The sequence below is a fragment of the Camelus ferus genome, chromosome 9 (assembly GCF_009834535.1).
Source record: "Camelus ferus isolate YT-003-E chromosome 9, BCGSAC_Cfer_1.0, whole genome shotgun sequence".
NCBI classification, from domain to species: Eukaryota; Metazoa; Chordata; class Mammalia; order Artiodactyla; family Camelidae; genus Camelus; species Camelus ferus.
The window spans coordinates 71,852,060-71,874,303 of record NC_045704.1 but is presented as its reverse complement, the minus strand read 5'-3'; the positions used below and the strand labels follow the sequence as shown (position 1 = coordinate 71,874,303).

At 41.0% G+C, this 22,244-nt stretch overlaps 2 protein-coding genes across 8 annotated transcripts in view; one reads left to right on the top strand and one right to left on the bottom strand.

Annotated features, from left to right (window-relative positions):
* SLC30A7 (solute carrier family 30 member 7) overlaps positions 1-3,697 on the bottom strand; it is an 83,613-nt gene extending 79,916 nt beyond the window's left edge. The window contains exons 1-3 of one of the 3 annotated variants that reach the window (XM_032487203.1): positions 3,568-3,697; positions 3,053-3,254; positions 2,726-2,827 (exon numbers count right to left, since the gene is read on the bottom strand). In XM_032487203.1, coding sequence (XP_032343094.1) covers positions 2,726-2,827; positions 3,053-3,132 — 182 coding nt within the window. In that variant the 5' untranslated portion in view covers positions 3,133-3,254; positions 3,568-3,697. Of the gene's footprint in view, positions 1-2,725; positions 2,828-3,052; positions 3,328-3,567 lie in introns of those variants that run through there. The other 2 variants (XM_032487204.1, XM_006190947.3) reach the window with 2 other exon arrangements.
* Positions 3,466-21,863, top strand: EXTL2 (exostosin like glycosyltransferase 2). Of its 5 annotated transcripts, XM_032487209.1 has the most exons (7): positions 3,466-3,623; positions 3,978-4,176; positions 4,391-4,553; positions 6,762-6,839; positions 16,846-17,273; positions 17,936-18,006; positions 19,820-21,863. In XM_032487209.1, exons 4-7 carry the CDS (start codon positions 6,835-6,837, stop codon positions 20,306-20,308), a joined length of 993 nt encoding a protein of 330 aa, XP_032343100.1. In that variant the 5' UTR covers positions 3,466-3,623; positions 3,978-4,176; positions 4,391-4,553; positions 6,762-6,834; the 3' UTR covers positions 20,309-21,863. The 5 variants fall into 5 exon arrangements, with proteins under 5 accessions (XP_032343100.1, XP_032343101.1, XP_014419982.1 ...); XM_032487210.1 differs by lacking the exon at positions 4,391-4,553; XM_014564496.2 differs by having other exon boundaries at positions 3,978-4,553.
* Positions 21,864-22,244: the final 381 nt, after the last annotated feature.

The window sequence follows — 22,244 nt, the reverse complement described above, 5'->3', positions numbered from 1 at the left end:
CTAATTTGGCTTTTTTCTATAACTGGAAAAAGAACTTAATCCTAGATGGCACAAAACCATATTATTACACATATTATATTACTTTGTGATTAGTTACTCAACATAAATAAGTAAATGAAAATATAATGCTAGAAGGCAAAGAACTCTAGAAGGAAATATCACAAATGGTATTTCTACTATTTTCCTACTAACTTCTAAGAATAAGAGAAAGGAGGAATTTAATGCTTCACCCCCACTGCTCCCAGACTCAACAGGGGTAGTTAGCATGGTTACTGCAGGTAAATTAACTCCCTATATTCATTATTCCTTCACTCTTTCATTCAGCAAACATGTATCAAGCATACTATGTGCCATTTACTAAGGTGCCTGAATAACATAGAAAAGATCCCACTTTAAAAAAGTTAACACTCCAGTAAAAGGTAAAAGGCACTGGATATTTAATGGGGGAGTAATAGACAAAGAGCTTTGTTATTCTTCCATTGAGAGTACATTTTCACCATTAAAAATATAAATCAACTATAATTCTTATTTAAAATGAAGGTGCTGAACAAAAACCAAAACTATTTAACATTTTTTTCCAAGTAGATCAACTGTTTCTATGAACTCTTACTTGTGAAGAGAGAGTATGTTTTAACCTATCCTTTAATCCCATAATGGCAAAAGATTCTTGACACTTCATAACATCTTGAAACTTAATTTTTACAGAATGAAAAGGAACATAGAAATGACAATGACCAAAAAAAATTTTTTTTGGTAAGAAATTTACTCAAGAAACTTATAATCTAATTGAACCTTCAGGAACAGAGATAATCTAGTCTTATAAGGAAACTGTTGATCACCACCAAAATCTGTAGTGTCTAAATAAGACAAAAAGCCAGATTATGGAAAGGCTCAAGCAATTTCTAAGTCTGCCAAGGCTTCAATAGGAACATATTTTTACTCTCAATCAACTGATAAAAATTAATATTGGGGAAAAAGTGATTGTGGACCTGGTAACATTATAATGAATACCTGCTAATTAACCTAGGTTATGACAGACAGTAGATCAAAGCTAGACTGTAAATCTGTAAAATACAACATAATGAAAGAGAGTGAACTGGAGAAGCAGCCAAAAGTCAGAGTCAGCCACCCGAGGGCAGAACAAGTCATGCATTACTAATGTTTTCCTTATATACTGATGAATATTGACAAATGGCTTGAAAAACAATGGTTTTAGTAATTTCCTCAATAGATCTCTGCAGATGAAAAGAACTACTAAACATAACTTTCCATAAAGAGATGGTTTAAGCACTTCAAACATGAATCCCTTGAACAAGACATTCCACATCGTAATTCATTCTATGGAAGGCAATTTATGCAATGCAACTGACATATAATGTATTATAATATAAAGTAACTGTAGTAAAGCTGTACATAGGCAAAGCAAGATACAGTCTTGATACAGTTAGCACATATGCCACAATATGGCATAATTTAGGAGGGACAAAATACATTATAAATATTGTATATTTATAATAAAGTATGATTATTTCAATACAAGTTAAGGCAATACAGTGCTTTTAACATGTACACTATATTGAAGGGTATTAATATTACAGGACACATATATCTGATTCCTAGAGTATTAAAAATGGTTACTACATATACTGAGATTTTATTATGCTTCAATATGCCTTTTACACTCAAGTGGTGACTAAACCAATAACCTTCATTCTCTTTCAGTATTTTTTATGAAACTGAATTATTTGAATTGAAAAGTCTACCTTTTCATATGAAAGTATTCATGTCACAAAAACTGGTGGTATCACCTAATGTCATTGTTCAGTCTCAATAAAGATCAAGATAAGCAATTCTCTCTGAAAATGGACTTTAAAGGACCCAGATGAAGTCTTCTTAATTAGAATTTTATCAGATTCTCAGCTGAGTGTGATATTTAAAGAGGAAATCAGTACACCTACAAGTGTGATGATCTTATTGTTAGCTGAACTGTTTTACAAGACCTTAAGTTACTCAACAGGAAATACCTAGGTAATAGTACTACATTTCCAGAGTTACACTGGATATACCTCTTCCCAAAGCAGTCAAAACCAAAAATAACCAAAGATGACACCAAAACCACCAACTCAAGATATGTAATGCTTTTAGAAAATTATATGGGATTTCCTACTGCAGTCAAGACCAGACGAAAATCATGAGACAGTTTCAGCATAAAATTACGAGAAGAGAATGAAACATATTTATCCAGATATCTCCGTTAAAACCTCTTCCTCATTTCAAGACTTAATAATAAACTAAGCGGACATATCAGACATGCCCTCTCAGAATTTTAAGGATGAAATCTAAATGCCACTCCCCCCAGAGAGGCAGGAAACGGGTTTCTTCCGATTCCAAGAAAGTGGTCAAAGCTAAGGTGTGTAGTTAGAGACAAAAGACTCTTTCCATCTGTCAGAATGAGGAGGGGACTTGTCACTGTGGTTTGACGGAGTGGGCGGTGGGAGGAGGAGGAGGCGGGACTCAAATCTTAACTGCTGCACTTGATGGTCCCGGATCTTAAGAAATGTAACCATGCCGGGCTGGTGTGGATGCGAGAAGACAACTCAGCAGCAGAGGTGGTGGCAAAGGCAAGACCTGCACCTCCTGGTGAGGAGCTACGTGGCACTAAGCAAACAGTGCTTCGTCTCCCCCACCCCCTGCTTCCGCCCCAACCCTTTTCCCCTTTGGTTACCAGTTGCTCCAGATGCCGTAGAGTAGTTCAACAAAAGCGAAAGAGAGGTTCAGGCACAGGAAGAAAAACAGGTTCCGAGACGTCTTGTCGGACAGGATAGACCTGGGCACGACACAAGTGGAGAAGAGCCGGGGAAAGTCAAAGGGGTGCCGGGACCCGGAGGCTGGATTCCCCTTTCAAGACCCTCCCAGTCCACACGCTCCTTTCCTCACAACGAACGAGGAGGGTGTCCCTGACGCTCCCTCCCTGGACCTCGGGTCATTCTTAGGTCTGGGCCTTCTCCCCTTCTGCCGGACACCCCCTTCCCGCAAACACAGCAGCCCGCACCTAAACCAGCCTGAGATCTTGCCGAAAAGATTGAACTTGGGTGGTTTGTATTCATCGTCCTTGATGGACAGGGGCAACATCTTCTCTGCCCGGCGAAGGGCCGGGTCTACTCCCGTCTAGAAGTGGCTCCGTGGGTGATGGCAGTGACAGCGGTGACGCCTCAGATGGGAATCCCCAGCGCTAGTCCCGGGCCGCGCGCCGCCTGGAGACACAGACAGACTCAGACACACACCCGGGACCCCGCCGACTTCCGGCCCGGGCCGCGCAACGCGTCCTGGGACGGGAACGGGGGAAGGCGGGGCCGGGGCGGGGCTTGCGCAGCGGGGGCGGGGCTTACGGCCCGGGCGAAGTTGCGCGCGATCTGTTGTGGGCATAAGAGGGTGGTGACCACTAGGTGGCCGCCCTGGAGTGGAGTCCCGCCACTTGCACTCAGGAAGAAAATTCCGAGGTTGCTAGCCTCAGACTGGGCTGGATGGGAGGTTGAGAGCCCGCTTACGCCCACCCCCACCGCCTACCACTGATGTTTCCGGATGCGCCGGCGTCCAGCGCCTGCCCTTTCGCCATTTCCCCTGTAAGCCTTAAATCTCGGTGCACTAGGAAGGTAGTTTAAAGAATCCAGCCGGCAACGCGATCTCTTGCCGCCACTCGGCAGGAAGCGCGAATGATAGTTTTGCTGGGTGAACTCGATGGGAACCCAAATCCTAGTGATCCGCCCCGCCCCGCCCCCTGACCTTTCCGTACTGCCACGCGGGAGACAATCAGTAAATGTCTTTCGAAAAAATGTTCAGTGTATTTAAAACAGCCCTTTAAAAGCAGCTCCTACGAGACTGGCGAATTGAGGTTTGGGTAGGGCAGTGCCTCCACGACAATCTCAATCCGTTGCTAACCCACAGCTCAGGTTCGAACGCTCCCCCTTCACTTCCAGGTCGCCCCGGAGGCCAGCGGCCGCGGCTCCAATTCTCGTCAGAACCCCGCTGCCCATTTCAGGGAAGTGAGGGGACAACTGGCTCCGCGGTGGGACGCGAGGGCGTGCGCAGCGCAGGGAAGCGAGCCTGGCGGGCCTGTCCTGGGCGCCCGCGGTCGCTGGGACTCATCTTCGGGCGCTTCTCCGGGAAATCGTCTGGGTAAGGTTCGATGGTCCATCACTTGAATGATTAAAAGTTGTCACCTCAGGAGAGAAATGGGGAAGGGGAGGACTGGCTTTTGGAGGTGGGCTAGAAACTACAGAATAGAGCTTCTTGGGAACAGCCTCTTAGTCTGACGGGAAGTGGAGCGTCACCGAAAGGGAGGGGCACGCACCCGGGGCTGTCCCCTGCTTCAGGCTCCGTCTGCGGGCAGTGTTTGCCCAGGTTATCAGTTCAGCGAATCATGTTGGGTGGATGCACTCTGATGGGTTAGGAAAAAACAAAAAACGAGCAAGCGAGACGCCCCTCCCGTTTTATGATAACCAAGCTGCAAGTAAATAAATCGTCTGGTCCCACTGCAGTCTTCTGCACTCAAGGTAAGGAAATAGCAGAATGTTCTCGTGTTAAATTTTTTTTTGCAGTGAGGATGTGTGTTTTACGCTCCTTCTTGGACTTTTTGAAAGTGTAGGGTAGTGATTCGGTGGTTTTATTTTTTTAAATATAATTTACTTATTCTACAATTTTTTAAATGTTCATGTTAGTTAAAACTGTGTAAAAACAGCTAGATTCCAGAAATTAAGTTCTAGAAAGAATATTTTGTCTTTGCCTTGCTTGACATATATTTCATTATTTTAACTTAAACAGAAATATTTTCAATTAATAGTATTTACTTATATTTTTAGAAAGCATTTATATTAACCACAGACTGAATTTTACTCTACTGCACTGATGGGGAAACATTAAGTGGGTACAAACTAGGTTAGAGATAAATATTTCCATGGCAATTGAGGTTTTCCCCCCAAAGCTTCTTTATTTCAATATGGTGTAAATTGGAGGTTGGGGGGAGGATATATAGAAATAACTAAATTTCAGCAACTGATTTCCAGCGTTCTCTTAACTCATCAAGGTCAGCTGCAATTTGAGCCTGTGTTTTTGTGTTCTGCCTTTGAAATAAATTCTGCATTTTATCCTATGTTGCTGCAGATGAGAAATTGCTCAGCTGGTTTATGGAGAAATCTGCAGTACCCTTTTTCAAATAGTTTTGAAATAAGTTGGAGAAACTGAAGTTTAATTTCAGATATATTGGTTCTAAATTCCCCTATTTCTGTCCCCCAGTGTATAAGATAACTAATCCCTGGGGGCCTTCTTTCAAAAAGCAGCAATGACACTTCGCATTTTTCATTCTTAGATGACATAGTTACCAACTTCAACACTAAAGGCATTTTATTAGAAATATAAATTGCATACTATTTAAATCAGGAAAAGTTCTATAAGTGGAAAATGTTTGACTGTGTCTCGTTTCTTTTGTCATCTTGAAATAATTTTGTCCCATATATGGTAACTGATATATGTTGTCACATCAAAATTAAAGTTAGTTTCTTTCATTCATTCAACAGACATTTAAAGAGTGTCTACTATATGCTAGGCCTCGTGCTGGGCGTGGGGTGGGGGAAAGGCAGTGGGTTGCAAAGCCTGGTAAGTCAAAGTTCTTTCCCTGGAGGAATTTTATGGGAAGAAGAAGCTGATGTGAGGAGAGGGCAAATCAGTTCAGGGTTTTAGAACTGCGAGATGTTTAAGATGTGCACAAGAGGTGCTTTGGGTGTAGCGAGGAGGGACACCTGTCACTCAGTGAGTCTTTAGACACTTGTTAAGCCATCCTTTTGCCCCTCCAATAATTTGTATCATGAAAGAATATGATTTTGGAAAATCAAAAATGATTCTTTGGCTCTGTTCAGATGGTCATTACAGATGCAGTATCTTGCAATTCTCCAATCAATTTTTAATTTCTTCATATGCTGTAAGATTAAATGGGTTTGTAAATTACAAAATACATATATTAATGAACATTTTTAAGCTAATAAATGGATTTCTACCCTGAACTTTTTAGTATTTGTTTAGATCATCTACTAATTAATTGCATTAGGTTAACTATGCAGACTCTATGGGGAAAAACCCCAGCTTCTCCAAACATGTGACTGAAGACTGAGAAAGAGAGCAGAGAGGATTAAGGGGCAGAAGCTCATCTCCTCCAGCCAAGGGTCCAGTTCCTTTTGCGCAACAGTCAGTAAGGAACAGGAAGAATGCCATCTGTCATTCCTCAGTAATCCACCTGGCATTTATCTGCTACCCTATTTTGGACCCTGTGGTTTTTAGTACTTCATACTGAATGTCCTATGAACCTTTAGTGAAAAAAGGAGTTTTGATGGTAGATAAAACTACAGATATTTAAAAATCTGGAAATTGAATACAAGTGCAGATTGCTAATGCGTCCAGAGGTCTTGCTCCCAGGCATGTATGTTCTGGTTTCAAATGTGTAAACACATTAGATCATCAGGCGATGTGAGTTTATTCTGCTTCTGGGTACTTAAGAGAAAGATGAAAACGAGAATATAGCAGTGTTAGCACCTACCTGACAGGAAGACATCGTCTACCTAATTGCCTCAGTGTAATTTTTAGAACACAGTATAGCAAATTTCAAAAACAATTCAAAACCTATGGATTATGGCATTAAAAAACATTATTTAAAAAAAATTCTTGCTGATTGACAAAAACATCACAGAAAATTCTTTGATTTCCCTTAATAGTGCCAAGAGAGCCTGTACCTGTCAATTACTGAAGCCGTAAGGAAATTTTTTAAACAATTAAAACTTTATCAGAATGAGGTAAGTACCAGTGTCATTTTTTTTTTTACTTTTTAAAAATAGTGGTAAAATACACAGAACATAATATTCGCCATCTTAACCATTTTGAAGTATGCAGCTCAGTGGTGTTAAGTGTACTCACGGTGCTGAGCAGCCAAAATCAAGAACGTTTTCATCCTGCAAAATGAAACTCCACAACCTTTAACCAACAACTTCCTGTTTCTCTGTTCCCCAGCCCCTGGCAACCACCATTCTGCTTTCTGAATTTGACTACTCTGGATTCCTCATGTAAGGGGAATCATAAAGTGTTTTTCCTTTTGTGACTGGCTTCTTTCACCAAGCATGATGTCCTCAAGGTTCATCCATGTTGTATCATGTATCAGAAATTCCTTCCTTCTAAAGTCTAAATAATATTCCATTGTATGTCTACACCACATTTTGTTTATCTGTTCATCTGTCAGGGAACATTTGGGTTGCTTCCACCTTTTGGCTATTGTGAATAATGCTGCTCTGGACATGGTGAAGTACCAGTATTTTTTATCTAAGAAAAATTGTTTCCTACAGGGTTATTTTCGCTTCCTTGGAAATAAGAGTTTTTACTTAAGCCAGCGTCTGTTAGAAAATACTGTGATGCCTCTTTTAGGTCTTATCCGTTGAAACAGTAGCCCAGATTATAGAACACAGTCAGTGCCTACAAAGTTCAAATATTTTTGTAGACTAGAACAAAGCTGAAAATAGAGACTATGCAGAAGACACTGGAAATACAAAGTGGGTCAAATGTGAGAGTCGGGAGTTTGTTCAGACCTGCCGCTCTTTCCATGGCTCAGGAAACGTCATTTAACCTTCTCAGTCTCAGCTATCCCATTTACAAAATGGGGTGGATATATTTTAATTCCCATCTCTCTAGAGATGTGAAACATTACCAATTTGAGATGTTAGGTAACGTAAAGGAGGAAGAGGTCTGACAACTCTCATTACTATTTCTGAACTCTCATGACAGGAATCAGTGGTCTTACTCGTCACCATCCCTAGTGCTTGACAGTGCTGGGCACAGGGTAGGCACCGACGGATGTTTGCGGACTGACAGATAGCTACAATAAAGTCTAATCAAGCTAATATGAGTTGAGATTGCTTCCCTGTTAATTTTGACAGCTAAAACTATTTACAACCCGTAATTCATATGCATGAAATCTGTTTCTCTTAGAGAAGCAATTTTAAGAATGTGAGTGTTTTGCTGCAAATGAGTATTGTATAAAAAGGAGAGAGTTCCATAGAACATTCCAGGGATCTGTTGCCCAGCAATTTTGCCTCCCCTGCATTTTCCTGTGACTAAAACAGAAAGAAGTTCAATTAAAAACTTCGGTATTCTGGAATGGTAAGAGTAATATATTTGCAGATGTACTTGGTTTCCTTTTTGACCCATTTCGGGAACTAATTTTGCATGGCGCTGTGCTGAGCTAAAAATGCCTTTCTATTTCTAGGCTTTCTTCTTAGGATGCATTGACTTCTTGGATCCTTATAAGTTATGGATGTTCTTCTTAGGAATAAGGCCTTTCCTACTCCTGCCCTGGTATATGCCCATAAGTCTGGTCATCTCCAAACATTATCATCATCATCATCATCATTATCATCATCATAATAGCTACCATTAATTGGCAGTTCCAGGAGAAAGATGCCAGGCTAGAAGGAACTTTTCTCTAGTATAACTCAGACCTGTGCACTTTGGGGAAAGAGAGGACCTCATGGCCTCAGTAACAAGTGGCTGGATTGAAGGAGGCAGTGCTTTAAGAAGACTTTATACACAATATTTATGTGTTATTTCCTCCTAAGCCAATGATGACAAGGCAGATCTAGTTAACTGATAGCAGCTGCCTGAAGAAGCACTGAGAAGCAATGTGATGCTTTGTACAGGATGCTTAGAAGGAGGAAGAAATGGCAGCACCGACAGGCAGTCTTTGCTGCTGATCACAGGGTGAGATTGAGGAGGGAGGTGGAGACACAGGTACTTCGCGTCTGCTCTCCCTGATTTAAATGCTGCCCTTGGTGTTCATTCAAACCTGACTTCCCTGTAAAGGAACGGCTCCCTCAACCTGGTTGCCAGGAGGAGCACTTGGTCTTTAACGTGACCAGTACAGAAATTCTTCCCTTACAGCTTTCAGTGAGAAGTGGCCTGTTTTTCAAATATGATACTGTAGCAAATGTAGCTATTCAATGTGTTTTAACAATTCTGTTTCAGATCTATAGTCTCAAAATGCAGTAAGGGCAGCCCCAAGCCTTCTAAATGACAGGACTTAAACTGCCTATCATGTATGTGTAGCCGGTTATACTGTCAATAGAAAAGGTGAATCACTGTAACCTTAGGGGCCAGTCCATGACTCAGTTGATCCAGAGTGTAGTCATCTAAGTGATCCATTCACATTGCTGTACAGTTGGTCATAAACACAGCAGGATCACCAGATGAATCTGTGACACTATGTGGACCCTTTCATTGTCTATTATTTTAACTCTATTCCTAGTCTTGCCTTTATTATTCTTAAATAAATAGTATTAACACAAAATAACTTATTTTGATGTGTTTAGACTTCTGAAAAAAGTAATGGGAGTTAAGAAGAACCATAAAAAAATAGATGGGCTCTTTAGGAGGAAAAGGGAGGGGAAATCATGCAGGAAAGAGGGGGTAGCATCTGAAAATGAGGAAAGCTGTGTAGCCCTTCTAAAATCATAGTGGAAAGAATGAATTCCTCAAATGTGGGAAAATGCACAGGCAAAAACTCTTAGAATACTATCTAGCACCTGGAAAAGACTCATAAAGAAAAGTGACCTTTTGTTTGCTATTTCTGGCATTCTGTATTTTGCAAAGAAGTAAATTCTAATGTGTGCTGCTTAAAATTTTAATGGAAGAGGCTTACTCAAAGCAGTAGTGAACTGATTTGGGTGGTGTTATGACTTAGTTTTGTTCCTGCCAGTAGTCCTGAAGTCTGTTTGGTTTTTGTCAATTTCTGAACCCAAACTAAATTTCTATTTCTCATCTAGATAAAGCTTTATTGTCTGCTTGTTTAAATCATACATGCTGCCAGATTCAGAATATAGCTTCTGGTAATTGTTGCCAGAGTTCAGGAGGGTGATATTATCTAACAAGTGATGGTTTTTCTCCCAAGGACAAATCGACTCATTCTCCAAGTGCTTCCATAGAAACAGGGATGTGCAAAGGTATTTTAGTGCATAATATCTTTGGGAAAAAATCGGAGTTCTAGGACATCTTTTATTAAGTAGTTCGGCCACAGAACTAAAAGCAGGAAGTTGACTTGTATAGCCTGAACTTGAGACCGCATCTCACGACTTGCTCTCTCTCCTAGTCCCCAGACTGGGGATAATCCAGGTCTTCATTGGAAGGAAATGTTTCTTGAGTCTTAACCAGGGCCTTAATTTGCATTGAATTTGAGTTTATTCTTTTAAAGTTTCAGGCATTTCTTACTGTTTGTGAAGCTGAAGACCATGCAAATGTAGATTCCCTCACTCCTTTCAACCACAGAGAGTTGTGAGCACTTAGAAAAGGGCCAGGCGCTCTTCTGAGCTACAAAGACCACAGAAACAGCCCTCAAGGTACAGTCAGACTCAAAAAGGAGCTGGAGGCACGGTCAGCAGTTGTAACACCTGGAAAAAAAAGTCGGGTAGCGCTATATTCCTGGTCTCCAGGAGCACTGAGGATGCTGGGTGATAAGAAACATTCACAGGGGAGGGGATGTTGGAAAGAGACTGGAGGAGAGGAGGGAGGGACGGCAGAGAGTAAGAGTTTGCCAGGTGGAGAGGAAGGGCTTCGTAATAGAGAAGCTACGATGCACCGACACACGGAGACATGGGTCAGCACGCTGGCTGTAGCTACTCTAAGAGGAAAGTCCTTTTGGAATTGGGTACCACACGTGCCTTTGCCTCAGTTTGAACAATGTCACCTACATGCCGTGAAGTGCTCACCAGGTGTACACTCTCTTCTGACTCTTCTCGCATGTTCATAGACGGGAAGCCCGGGTTCTGAACTGGACTCTGTGTTCCACCTTGGAATGCTTTCATCTCGTGGCAGCTGAACGCCCCTCTCTGAGCATCTATATTGTGTAATCATCAGTTTTTAGGCCAGTACATAGTTAGGAGGATGAGCCAGAGGAGAAGACAATCTGTACAATATGAGGCAAATTGTGTAGTGAGATGGCAGAATGGTTATTATTCTTCCACCATCTGTGGCATTAAAATGAAAATGACAGTTTCTCAGTGCATGACATGAAGCTGCTCGTTGCTTTTCTACTTTATGAGTCAGAGGACATAACTCATCTTTGTTCATGCTGTGCCCTGGCTATTTGTTTTCCGCTTTTGTCTGGATAATTATTGCTTTTCAATCTAAAGGAGCTAGCCTGGAGAAAAGAAATCTTCACTCAACAGTGGTCATTTTAAGGAACTCTGCAAGATGATGTAGTAAATAACTGAAGAGCAGGTTGTTGAAAATTCAAATCGCCTAGCCCATTTAAAGACTGCAGACATTAGAGAATTTGTTAGTTGTTTCATTATATTGTTTACTTTCTCACTCTATCATATATCCACATTTAAGAGAATTTCTTAAAGTTTCAAATAATGCTTTACCAAAAGCTACCCCAATTCTCAGATATTTAAAAAATCTGATATAATGACCCAGCCATGCCACTCCCAAGTAGACACCCAAGAGAAATGAAAACATAGGTTCACATAAAAACTTGTACATGAATGTTCATAACAGCATTATTCATCGTAGAAAAATGTGGAAGCAACTCAAATGTCCAGCAACTGATGAACAGATAAGCAAAATGTGGTATATCTGTGCAATAGAATGTTATTTGGCACTTAAAAAAAAACGAGGTACTGATACAGACTATGACATGGGTGAGCCTTGAAAACCTTATGCTAAGTGAAAAAAGCCAGATACAGAGGCCACATAGTGTATGATTCCATATATATGAAATGTCCAGAATAGACAAATGTAGGGAGTAGATGAGTGTTTGCCTGGTGCTGGGAATGAGGAGTGACTGCTAGTGAATAGGTCTCGGATTTCTTTTTAGTGTGTGAAAAATGTTGTAAAATTAGATTTGGTTGCACAATTCTGTGAGCATACTAACAGCTATTGAACTGCATACTCCAAGTGGATGAAATTTACGGTATGTGAAATCTTAATAAATTTGTGAAACAAAAACCCCAACATACCAATATGAATACTCACATAATCTTACAGGTACCTTAGTGACAGTCTTGTATACTGCTTGTTGACGCATCCTGGCAGGACCTACCATAACACAGTGGAAAGAGTCATGGACTGTGTCAGCAGATGTGTGTTCTTGCCCTGGCTCTGCTGCCGGTTAACTGCATGCAGCTGCATGAGTCCAGGCAAATGCCTTATGCCTAGACCTTGAGTTCTTTACCTATGAGACAAGGAAGTTGGCATAGGAGGGCTCTGAGCTTTCAGTTTTCTTAGTTTATGTGTTTGTATAATAAGGCATATAAATATTGGAGCAGTTTTGGAGACATTGCTTTATCCCTCATTGTTTGAGTGTAATAAATAACAGGGGGGGATTTCAGAGGCTGCCTGGCTGGCAGTCCTCCCCCCATCACATTCAGAGCAGCGCTTCTCAACCTCAGCGTTACTGGCTTGTTAGGCTGGATAAGTCTTTGCTGTGGGAACTGTCTTGTCCGTTGTAGGATGTTGAGCAGCAACCCTGACATCTGTTTCCCAGATAGCAGTAGCATCTCCTCTCCCCACTCACAGCAATTAGAAGTGTCTCCCGACTTTGCCAAATGTCCCCTGGAGAGCAAAATTGTCCCCAGTTGAAAGAAAATCTCTCAGTCTAAAAGATGCTAAATAACACTATCGAAATAACTAAAAGGCTGTGCCCTCTACCCACAAAGAATAAATAAGTTAACAGATATGCAGAAAATATCTTTTGGGGGTCTTTGATTTTTCAGATGATTAGGAGAAAAAGAAGGATGTGTTTGGTTTTGCTGGCATTTACTGTGTTTATCAAAGTCCGTATTTAACCTGCTGCTGTCATGGATGGGAGAAGGGCAAAAAGGAATAGACTAAGAACTGGCAGATCTTTTTTGGAATGAGACATGGTGCCAATAAATATGTACAGATATAATTTTAAATTTAAAAAATTTAATTCTTGGTTCTTTAAGATGTAGGTTATCCAGGTGTGTTCTTTCTCATACCCCCAAATCAAAGGTCAAAGCTGTGAATTAGATAGGTTCTCCTCTAGACAAAGAGCAGCAGAAAGCTATAAACAGAGGTCCAAACAGCTATGAAGTCATCATCCCTCTCCAGACTGTCCTGAAGCTGTTCCCGCAGGCCTGCAGCAGAGTGCCCGACTTCAGCTGTTCTTCAAGTACAGAGATGCCACTGGCACGGCAGCCTGTAAAGTTCTTGTTCTTCTTGCTTTTCTATAGACTTAACATGGTACCTAATTTTATTGGGCTGTATCATTTAATAAATGCTGCATGAAATGTTTACACTGTCTTTCCAAAGATGTAAAGTATTCCTAACTCCCCAAACATTTTTGATGCCGGTAAAATGGGGATTGGCAGCTACCCTGAGAGAGGGCATTTCAGGGATGGGTATGGAGGGGAACTCCCACTTAAAAGTATAGATAAAAGTCAAACAGTCATTTGTGATTATCTTTGACAATGTATATTCATAGCAGGCTATAGAGGTGAATCTTCATTACTTTTTCTCCACTAAAACTGCCCGGTAGGTATCAGTGTCTGCTTTAGAAACTAGAGACACTGCTGTGTACGTTTTACAACATGCTGTTCCCACTCAGCTATAGAAAATGAACATTAAACTCTTAATCAGGTCATACTTTAATGCAGTTGTCAGATGATCCTTGACTCTGAGTGCTTCTAGCTGGCCATTTTTATGCAGAACTGAAAAATATATTTTATGATACCTGCTTTTGATTCAGTTTTGGAAGGATTTTTAATGGCTTCAAACCAAGATTATTAATTTATAATGGTTTCACTTTGTTTACCACATTCGCAGTATGTGTTGTTTTAGTAAGAAGTGCATACAATGAAAACATCGTACTCTCAAACCTCAAATTACTGTCCTGGAAAAATAATCATGGTGAAGCTGAGGTTACTTCCAAAATAACTCATTTTATTCATATCTTAGCATGAGGCCATGGTAAAAGGAGAAATGCAAAGCTGCTTTCCTTAACAGCAGGCTGCAGAGAGAGTCCAGGAGAAGGTATCATTGAAAGCTCTCCAAAAAGATTACTACAAGGGAACATTGCTTGCTTAGATCTGGACTTTTGAAAAATGAGAGCTACGGAATGACAATGACCGTTCCCTCAGCCTTATGAATAAGCTCTTCCTTGGCCTGCACGTGCCTCAGCGTGCTCTCACATGCCATCGCGGACTGACCATCCCCTCCCCACCCTGCAGTTCTCCAGTCCCCGCTCTGGTAAACTTCAGAGGGAAGTGTTAAAGGCACAGTCTGTCTGGTCTCTCTGTGTCCCTGCTGAGCTGTATAGAGGAGAACTGTTTCTGCAGGCTACATTACACACCTCACAGCATGAAACACGCTCAGGGGAATGTGTCTGTCACTTTAGCTCCACCACTGCCAAGGCTCCTCGATGAAAAAACGGAAGATTGACTGGACACCATTTGCATAGGGAAAATTCCAAATTTCGCTTGGAATCTAATCTGTTAGATGAGGTTTAGATTCCAGTCTTAGGCCTAGCTGCAAACGCCCAGCTTAAACCGCGGGTGCCCGATCAAGAGCTTACGCACACGCGGTGCACTTTTCCGTGAAGGTGGAGTCAACCCAAAATAAACCGTACAGAGGCAGTGGCGTACAAGGAAGAACAGTGACAGTGGCCTTGTACAGTTTGCACGCCACAGCTATGAGTTAGCAAAAGAAGTCTTTTCCAGCTTTACCATGCTTGTCTGTGTTAAGGAATAGATAAGAGTGTGTTTGTTGTATAGCCTGAGAAGAAAAATTGTATCAAAAATAGAGAGGGTAGACTGCATCAACTGAAGTCATCAAGCAGAATAATACCTCATTCTTCCTGGTTCTAAGAGATCTTTTTTTTTTTCTTTAAAGGTATTTTTTAGATGTTTAGAAACTCCTGGTTGATTTTTGTTTTCCATCTTTTCCTAAGTCAGGCTTCTGTACTTGAATGGAGCAATATCATAGTCCAAGGAGAATGCTGAGACATGTAAGAGGGCTGGCTGCCAGAGCACAGAACAAGAACATCCCTAGAAAGCCTGTGCAGGCTCGTGCAGGAGCAAGTAAAGCAAGAAAATCAAAAACCGAAATAGCAGAACAATTTATAAAAAAAACCACAACAATTGAAAGCCAGCAGTACTCCAGAAGGAGGCAGTAGGGGTGATAATGAAACTGTATTGGAAGCCAAGAAATCAGAGCCCTGGGTCTCTGTAAAGCTGTATGGGATTTAACCTTTCCTGACATTTATGACTGAGAGTTGGGTTTTTTTTTTTAATTGAAATACAGTCAATTACAATGTGTCAGTTTCTGGTGTACAGCCCAATGTCCCAGTCATGCATACGCATATATATATTCGTTTTCATATTCTTTTGCATTAAAGGTTATTACAAGATTTTCAGCATAGTTCCCTGTGTTATTATACAGAAGAATATGACTGAGAATTTTGATCAGACAAAAAATTTTGACCAATGAATATCCAGGCCACGTTCATCAGTAGTTGTTCACCTAGTATTCTGTAGCCAGCACAAGCAGATGCCTTAGGCACAGTGAGGGACAGGAAAGCATACAGTGCCTCGTGTTCTGTGATCCCTGTGTTCTGTGGGAGAGGGCGCTGGGGAGCCTCAAGAGCCCTACCTCCGTGCAACGTAGATTTGCACCTGGCAGTGCCCTCCCCAGCCCACAGTGATGAGCAGCCTGGGCTCTGGGAGCAGTTTTTCCTGGGAATAAACCCTAGATCCATTACTTAAGTTGCTTAGTGATCCTGAGAAAGTTTCTTTGACCTCTGAAAGCATCCAAACTATTAAATGGGAATAATGGGAATAATAACAGTAAACAAGATAAACAAGATTCTGTCACTCCCCTGATCAAAACCCTCCAATGGCTTCTCATCGCACTTAGTCACATAGAATAAAGTCCATCCTCCTTACTCAGGACAGCATCCCCCATAATCCCGCCCTGGCTTATGTCATTCTCGTTTACTCTCTTCATTATCTCTATCCTAAATTAGCTTTGAGTTTATTTACTTTGTTGTCTGTCTCTCGCTACTATTTCCTCTGCTACTAGCAGCAGAGGATTTATCTATCTGATTCATTGCTGTATTCACAGAACCTGAAACAGGTGCCTGGGATAGTAAGTGCTCAGTAATTACATGTTTAATCTATTGAGTAGGTAAGTACATACTGTGACATGCAGAGCACACAGTACAGGGCCTCACGGTAATAAACCCACTATAATTGCTTGCTGCTGCTCTGCTGCGACTATCACCTGTCTCATGTATATTAGGGTTCTGCATATGATTTTACTTGGAAAAAAGTTTGCTACCAAAAAGTAAATTTAAAGTTGATATACTAAAGTATACAAATGTCAGGACATCAAGTTTTACCCCTTAAATATATACAATTTTTATGTGTCAGTGATATCTCAGTAAAGCTATTTAAAGAATCTAGTATACTACAAGGACAAATATAACCCTTTTTGAATAAATAATCTCAGTCCCAAATTTTTAGTGGTGAAATGAGGGCAAAATTTAAAATACACTATTTAATCCTTCCTGTTTGGTGGGTAGGTGAGTTTTCGTCTGCAGCTGCAAAGCAAGCAGGCCCAGAAGGGAAGGTTTCCTCACTGTATTTTTTATCTTAGCCCACATCACCTTACCAAAGTGGCAGGGAGAACTGAACTCAAATCAGCTAAAAGAAGATTAACCTCTCTCCTTAAGAAGGCAAAACAAAAGCATGGTAACTGGTAAGAATGCTAAGATTCTGCATTTTCTTTCCATCTCTGCCGCAGGTGTTGCCACATCGGCAAACTCCCTGGAAGAGTGATGGGGATTCGCGTGCTCCGTTTCTCGTTGGTGGTGATCCTCGTGTTACTACTGGTAGCGGGGGCTCTGACCACTTTGCTTCCTAACATCAAAGAAGACAAGATGCTCGCTTTGCGCAGGGAAATCAAATCCCAGGGCAAGTCCACCCTGGACTCCTTTACTCTCATAATGCAGACATACAACAGAACAGACCTCTTATTTAGACTTTTAAATCATTATCAGGCGATACCATATCTGCACAAAGTGATTGTAGTGTGGAACAATGTTGGGGAGAAGGGCCCAGATGAGTTGTGGAATTCCCTAGGGCCTCACCCGGTCCCGGTGATCTTCAAACTACAGACAACAAACAGGGTGAGAAATCGACTCCAGGTCTTCCCTGAACTGGAAACCAATGGTGAGTTACAGCTGGGTTCTTAGCCTGGTAGGGTTGCAGCGAACCAGAGCTGCGGGGCGAGTGTGTGGCTTTTTGGCCTTCTGCTTGTCTCAACTGTCCAGAGAAAATAGGGAAATTTTATCACAATTGGGAAAATAGGGAATTTTAATCAGAAAGCATTTTGAAAAACTTAAAGGGCAGTTTCCGAGATGTCAAGAAGCAGTCACCTGGGGAAGAAATCACGCATATCTTGCAACAATGACAAAGAGGTTAATACTGAGAAAGAGATATGCTGTGATTACACATTACTGCGTCACAGAAGGGAGTAAAATGCCATTTAACTTACGCTTAGTGTATTTTTTACCACCTCCTTTTCCTCCTATTCATAGCAGTTACACGAGATTATAATTTACTTAAAAGGACGTCGGTTTTATTTATTTATAGGTTCATTAATTTCTAGCATAATGGTTGATAATGACAGGATACTTTCCCCCTCAGGCAGTTAAAAAATCAATTACAATTCAAATAGAAACTTTTTCTGCTAGACAAATCTGTCCTATAACACCTTTTTTATTTACTGATTTCATTTAGAAAATACTGTCATTTGAATGATCTATTTTGTATCTCACTAGTTTTGCTTTTATTTCTACACTTTCACTTAAATTGTTTTCCTCTCATTTCAGCGGTGTTAATGATAGATGATGACATGCTAATTAGCGCCCAAGACCTCGTTTTTGCTTTCTCCGTTTGGCAGGTAATGTTGCCACCTCCTTTATAAAATCATCAGTATAAAGTCTGATCTAGTGTCGAACCAGGGCAGCATGGTTTAATGTGGTAGTCACTCAAAGCAGTGTAGGTAATATTTATCTAAAAGGCAAATTAATTTGTCATGAAGTAATCATATTTCCTGAGCTCAGTTAAGCTAATCTGAAAGTTACAGTATCTTTTATCAATATTTGATTTATATTTGGTATGTTGGGAGAAGAGCTAGAACTGTCTTCCAAAGAACAGTGAGGAAGTGATCTCGTGTGCGGTACAGTGGGGAGGAAGCGATCTGGTGTGCGGTACAGCGGGGAGAAAGTGATCTGGTGTGTGGTACAGTGGTGAGGAAATGATCTGGTGTGTGGTACAGTGGTGAGGAAGCGATCTGGTGTGTGGTACGGCGGGGAGGAAGTGATCTGGTGTGTGGTACGGCGGGGAGGAAGTGATCTGGTGTGTGGTACGGTGGGGAGGAAGTGATCTGGTGTGCGGTACGGCGGGGAGGAAGCGATCTGGTGTGTGGTACAGCAGAGACTAGAATCCAGGGATGCCTTCTGCAAGGTAGTAGACCTGTGTATCTCAAATGAGAAGTGCATTTCCGTATTAATATTGTCTAGAACTTTCTTTGAAAGAAAGCTTTTATTACATCCACAAAACTTAACTCTGATTCTGAGACTATTGTTTAAAAATTGATAATATTAATAATAATTCTACATGCACCATTGTGGTGGCAGGTTTTTTCCCTCCTAAATCCCAGCTGGGATAAACAGGTATAAATTGCTCGGTATTCTATAAAAACACCTCTTTCCTAGTGAATATGTGTTAGTAGCTGGCTTTTACAAGTTACACTACAATTACCTGAAACCAGACCTGCATACAAATACTCTGAAACCCTGTCAAATAATTTAACCATTAAAAAAAATTCAACACTGTGTACCCAGTAAATGGTCTCATTTGCACGGTGGTAACTCTCCTTAATAAGTGACTTGGGATGTAACAACCTTAGATATTAATGGTAAGTGGTCACAGAACTCTGCAGATACCAGCATTCCCAAAACTCCACTTTTTAATTTCATGCCTAGTGTTCTGATCAACACATTTTTTCCATATCAGCAATTTTTCCAGCCCTGTAAATTATAGACAAAAAATTCTTATATCATACTCCAGCTATGAGATTTCTATTTCAGGTGAAAAAATCAATTTACTGAAAATGTCAGTGTGGGAGGAAATAATGAGACCTATGGTTAATTAGAACAATCCAAGTAAACCGTAATTGAAGATGGATAAATATGATTTTAGGTTTTATTCATAAAAGTATCAAGAACGGTTTCAATCTATTGTGCAAGATGATCTGACTCCTAAAGTTCAATGCCATCAGTGCCCTGCAGGGGGTAGTGATTTGGAGAACAGAGGCCAGCAAATTAGAGCAGACACGTATCTATCTATGCCTTTGCCCCTACCCATGACCTCCACCTCGTAGAGTCAACTGCTCTTGCAGTAAACTTGGAAAAACCAGACTCTCTGGTGGTGCTAAGTTATTAATATCAGATAAGGTTTGAATTAGGAGAATATTTGTGAGGTTAGAAATTTTGTTACAGATTTAGGTTATGGTGGCATTTGACCTTTAAACTTACTAGGATGTAGATTTATGAAGTTGCCTAGAGTTAAGAGAAATTGAGACGTAGAAGCCGGGAGTAAAATAATGTTGGCAAATCAGTTTGGTTCTTTCTGTAATAAATCATTGTCTTTTTCACCATGTCAGCTCTAAAGAAATGCCACACTCAGTTGTTCTTTTTCCGTCTTTTCAGCAATTTCCTGATCAGATTGTAGGATTTGTTCCTAGAAAGCATGTCTCTACCTCCTCGGGTGTCTACAGTTATGGAGGTTTTGAACTGCAAACACCAGGCTCTGGAACTGGTGACCACTACTCTCTGGTGCTCATTGGAGCCTCATTCTTCAGCAGCAAATACCTTGAGCTCTTTCAGAGACAGCCTGCAGTCATCCACGCTTTGATAGACGAAATGCAAAACTGTGATGATATTGCCATGAATTTCATCATTGCCAAGCACAGTGGGAAGCCTTCAGGGGTATTTGTGAAGCCTGTAAACATGGGCAGTTTAGAAAAAGAAACCAACGGTGGCTATTCCGGAATGTGGCACCGAGCTGAGCACTTCCTGCAGAGGTCTTACTGCATCAATAAGCTTGCTGCTATCTATGACGGCATGCCCTTAAAGTACTCCAATATTATGATTTCTCAGTTTGGTTTCCCGTACGCCAACCACAAGAGTAAAATGTGAAAGCAAAACAAACAAAAGCGAACCTCAGACCTGCTTGGTATTTGAGTAGCTTCTTCGTGCTATGGTCGGTTTTTTGTTTTCTGGTGTTTTAAAGCAACATCACGAACTTTTTTTCCACCCTAGAAGTCTCTACAAAGGGAAAAAAAAATGCCTAGTGCTTTTAGGATGTCAAATTCATGTGAACGTCAAAAACCACGAAGCTGGTATTGTCCAGACAGACCTTCTTGTGAGGAGTTCTCGTCCACGGGTATAATCCCTTTGTTGGCAATTTTATTGTCTGTGTTCTGAGACCGGTCTACAATTTTTTGACTCCTGGCACTTACCTCAAGCTGTTTCCATGATCAGAAACTCCAGAGAAGCATTTCTCAGCTTTTTCACTAAAGGATGGTTGTTTTCGTCTGAAGCCTCTTCAGCAAAAGCCTGCGGTGTCGGGAGAACCCGTGCGAAGAGAGAATAGTCGCAATCCCATATGAGAGCAAATGGCAAATTTGTGTCGACGAGTCATCATTGCTTCCCTTGCGGTCCTTCCAGCCATCCTGTTCCAGGACTAACTCATCTTGGCATGGTTTTGATGCGGCCATTGGTGCTTTTATTTCTGTTGATAAGTCTGTTGTGACTGGGAGGGGTAATTTTAGTAGCTGAAGGATGTCTAGTTGTTGGCTTAACTTTTGTGAACATTTACTGCATGGATCGCAAAAAGGTACAGCCTATGTTTCTTATATGCAACAAGGAGTAAATGTGTTACTAGATTCAGGTCATGCACTTTGTCACCGAATCTGACTTTGAGATTGTACATTAATTCTTGTATTTTACACAAAGTATGTATTGTTTAAGAAACACATAAAATAACTCTTCTGAAAGAGTGGTTAAATAGGGACTGGCAGAAATTAAAACCCTTAGTATCAAAGGATCTTTATTGTTACAAAGCATAGGTTATCTCGTGAATACTAAAGGGTTGTGTGTATTACACACAAAGTCAATCTCTTGCATTCAGAGCTTCTCCCCTCAACCCCCCCAAAAGATCCAAAGCTCATGCTGATATTTCAGTCACTTACATAGATACTGGGAAAAATAAGGGACCTGAGTCATAGCAGAGGCGTTCCACAGGGAGTGCGCACCAGTTAATGGTTGAGTTGCCCACTCTGTTATATGGATTTGTGTCTGATCCACACCGTGTCTGCGTTTGGTCCTTGGTCACTGCTGGTGGCGAGGAATACTTCATTAGGTCCCTGTCTGTCACCTTTCCCTCTTCCTATTCCCCCTCCTGCTCCCACTATGCCATTATATTGTCACAGTAGCAAAGCGGTGAAAGTATGAAAACAATCATGGTTAATGTTCCAGCAATGAGGTCTCTGCAGTTAGCTCGGGGTCTGTTGTTCCTTTACATTGGCGTGTATTACGTGTCTTACTGCAATCAGAGAAAACCAGTAGAACTCAGAACCTCACTAGAAATCTATAGTGTTCATTATCTGCTTTGTCCAACCTGGGTAGTGATTTTTTTTTTTGCCTCTTGAGAGTCTGCTGACAGATAAATAAAATAAATGTTTACCATCCAGGTGTTCTATATTAATTAAGAAGACATTTGCTCTGGGGTTCAGTATTTATACAGATTGACAAATATTCTAATATATTGCTCAGAGTAAAGTAGAGGTATTCGCTACATTACCCATGGGGGAGTTTTCCAGTGGGAAAATATTCTCAGATTTTATTCCTCATCTTGTGCTCTTAGACTTGTCTTCAGCATCACTTAAGTTGCTCATGATATTTTTCAGACATTATAGAACAACGATGAAAACGATGTTCAATCTGTGTTACAAAGACTCTTGCATTTGCTTGAGGCTAGATTTCTACTAAAACTCTTTTCCCCTGCACACCTCTTATTCTTGCTTCAAATGATCTGGAGAAGGGTTGATGCTCAGGCTTAAAACTGCATAAG

Bases quoted from the DNA above. Each gene is read 5' to 3' on its own strand.
- EXTL2 (XM_032487210.1), top strand. The intron at 17,274-17,935 runs GTGAGTTACAGC...CTCTCATTTCAG, and splicing joins CCCTGAACTGGAAACCAATG to CGGTGTTAATGATAGATGAT. The intron at 18,007-19,819 runs GTAATGTTGCCA...CCGTCTTTTCAG, and splicing joins TTGCTTTCTCCGTTTGGCAG to CAATTTCCTGATCAGATTGT.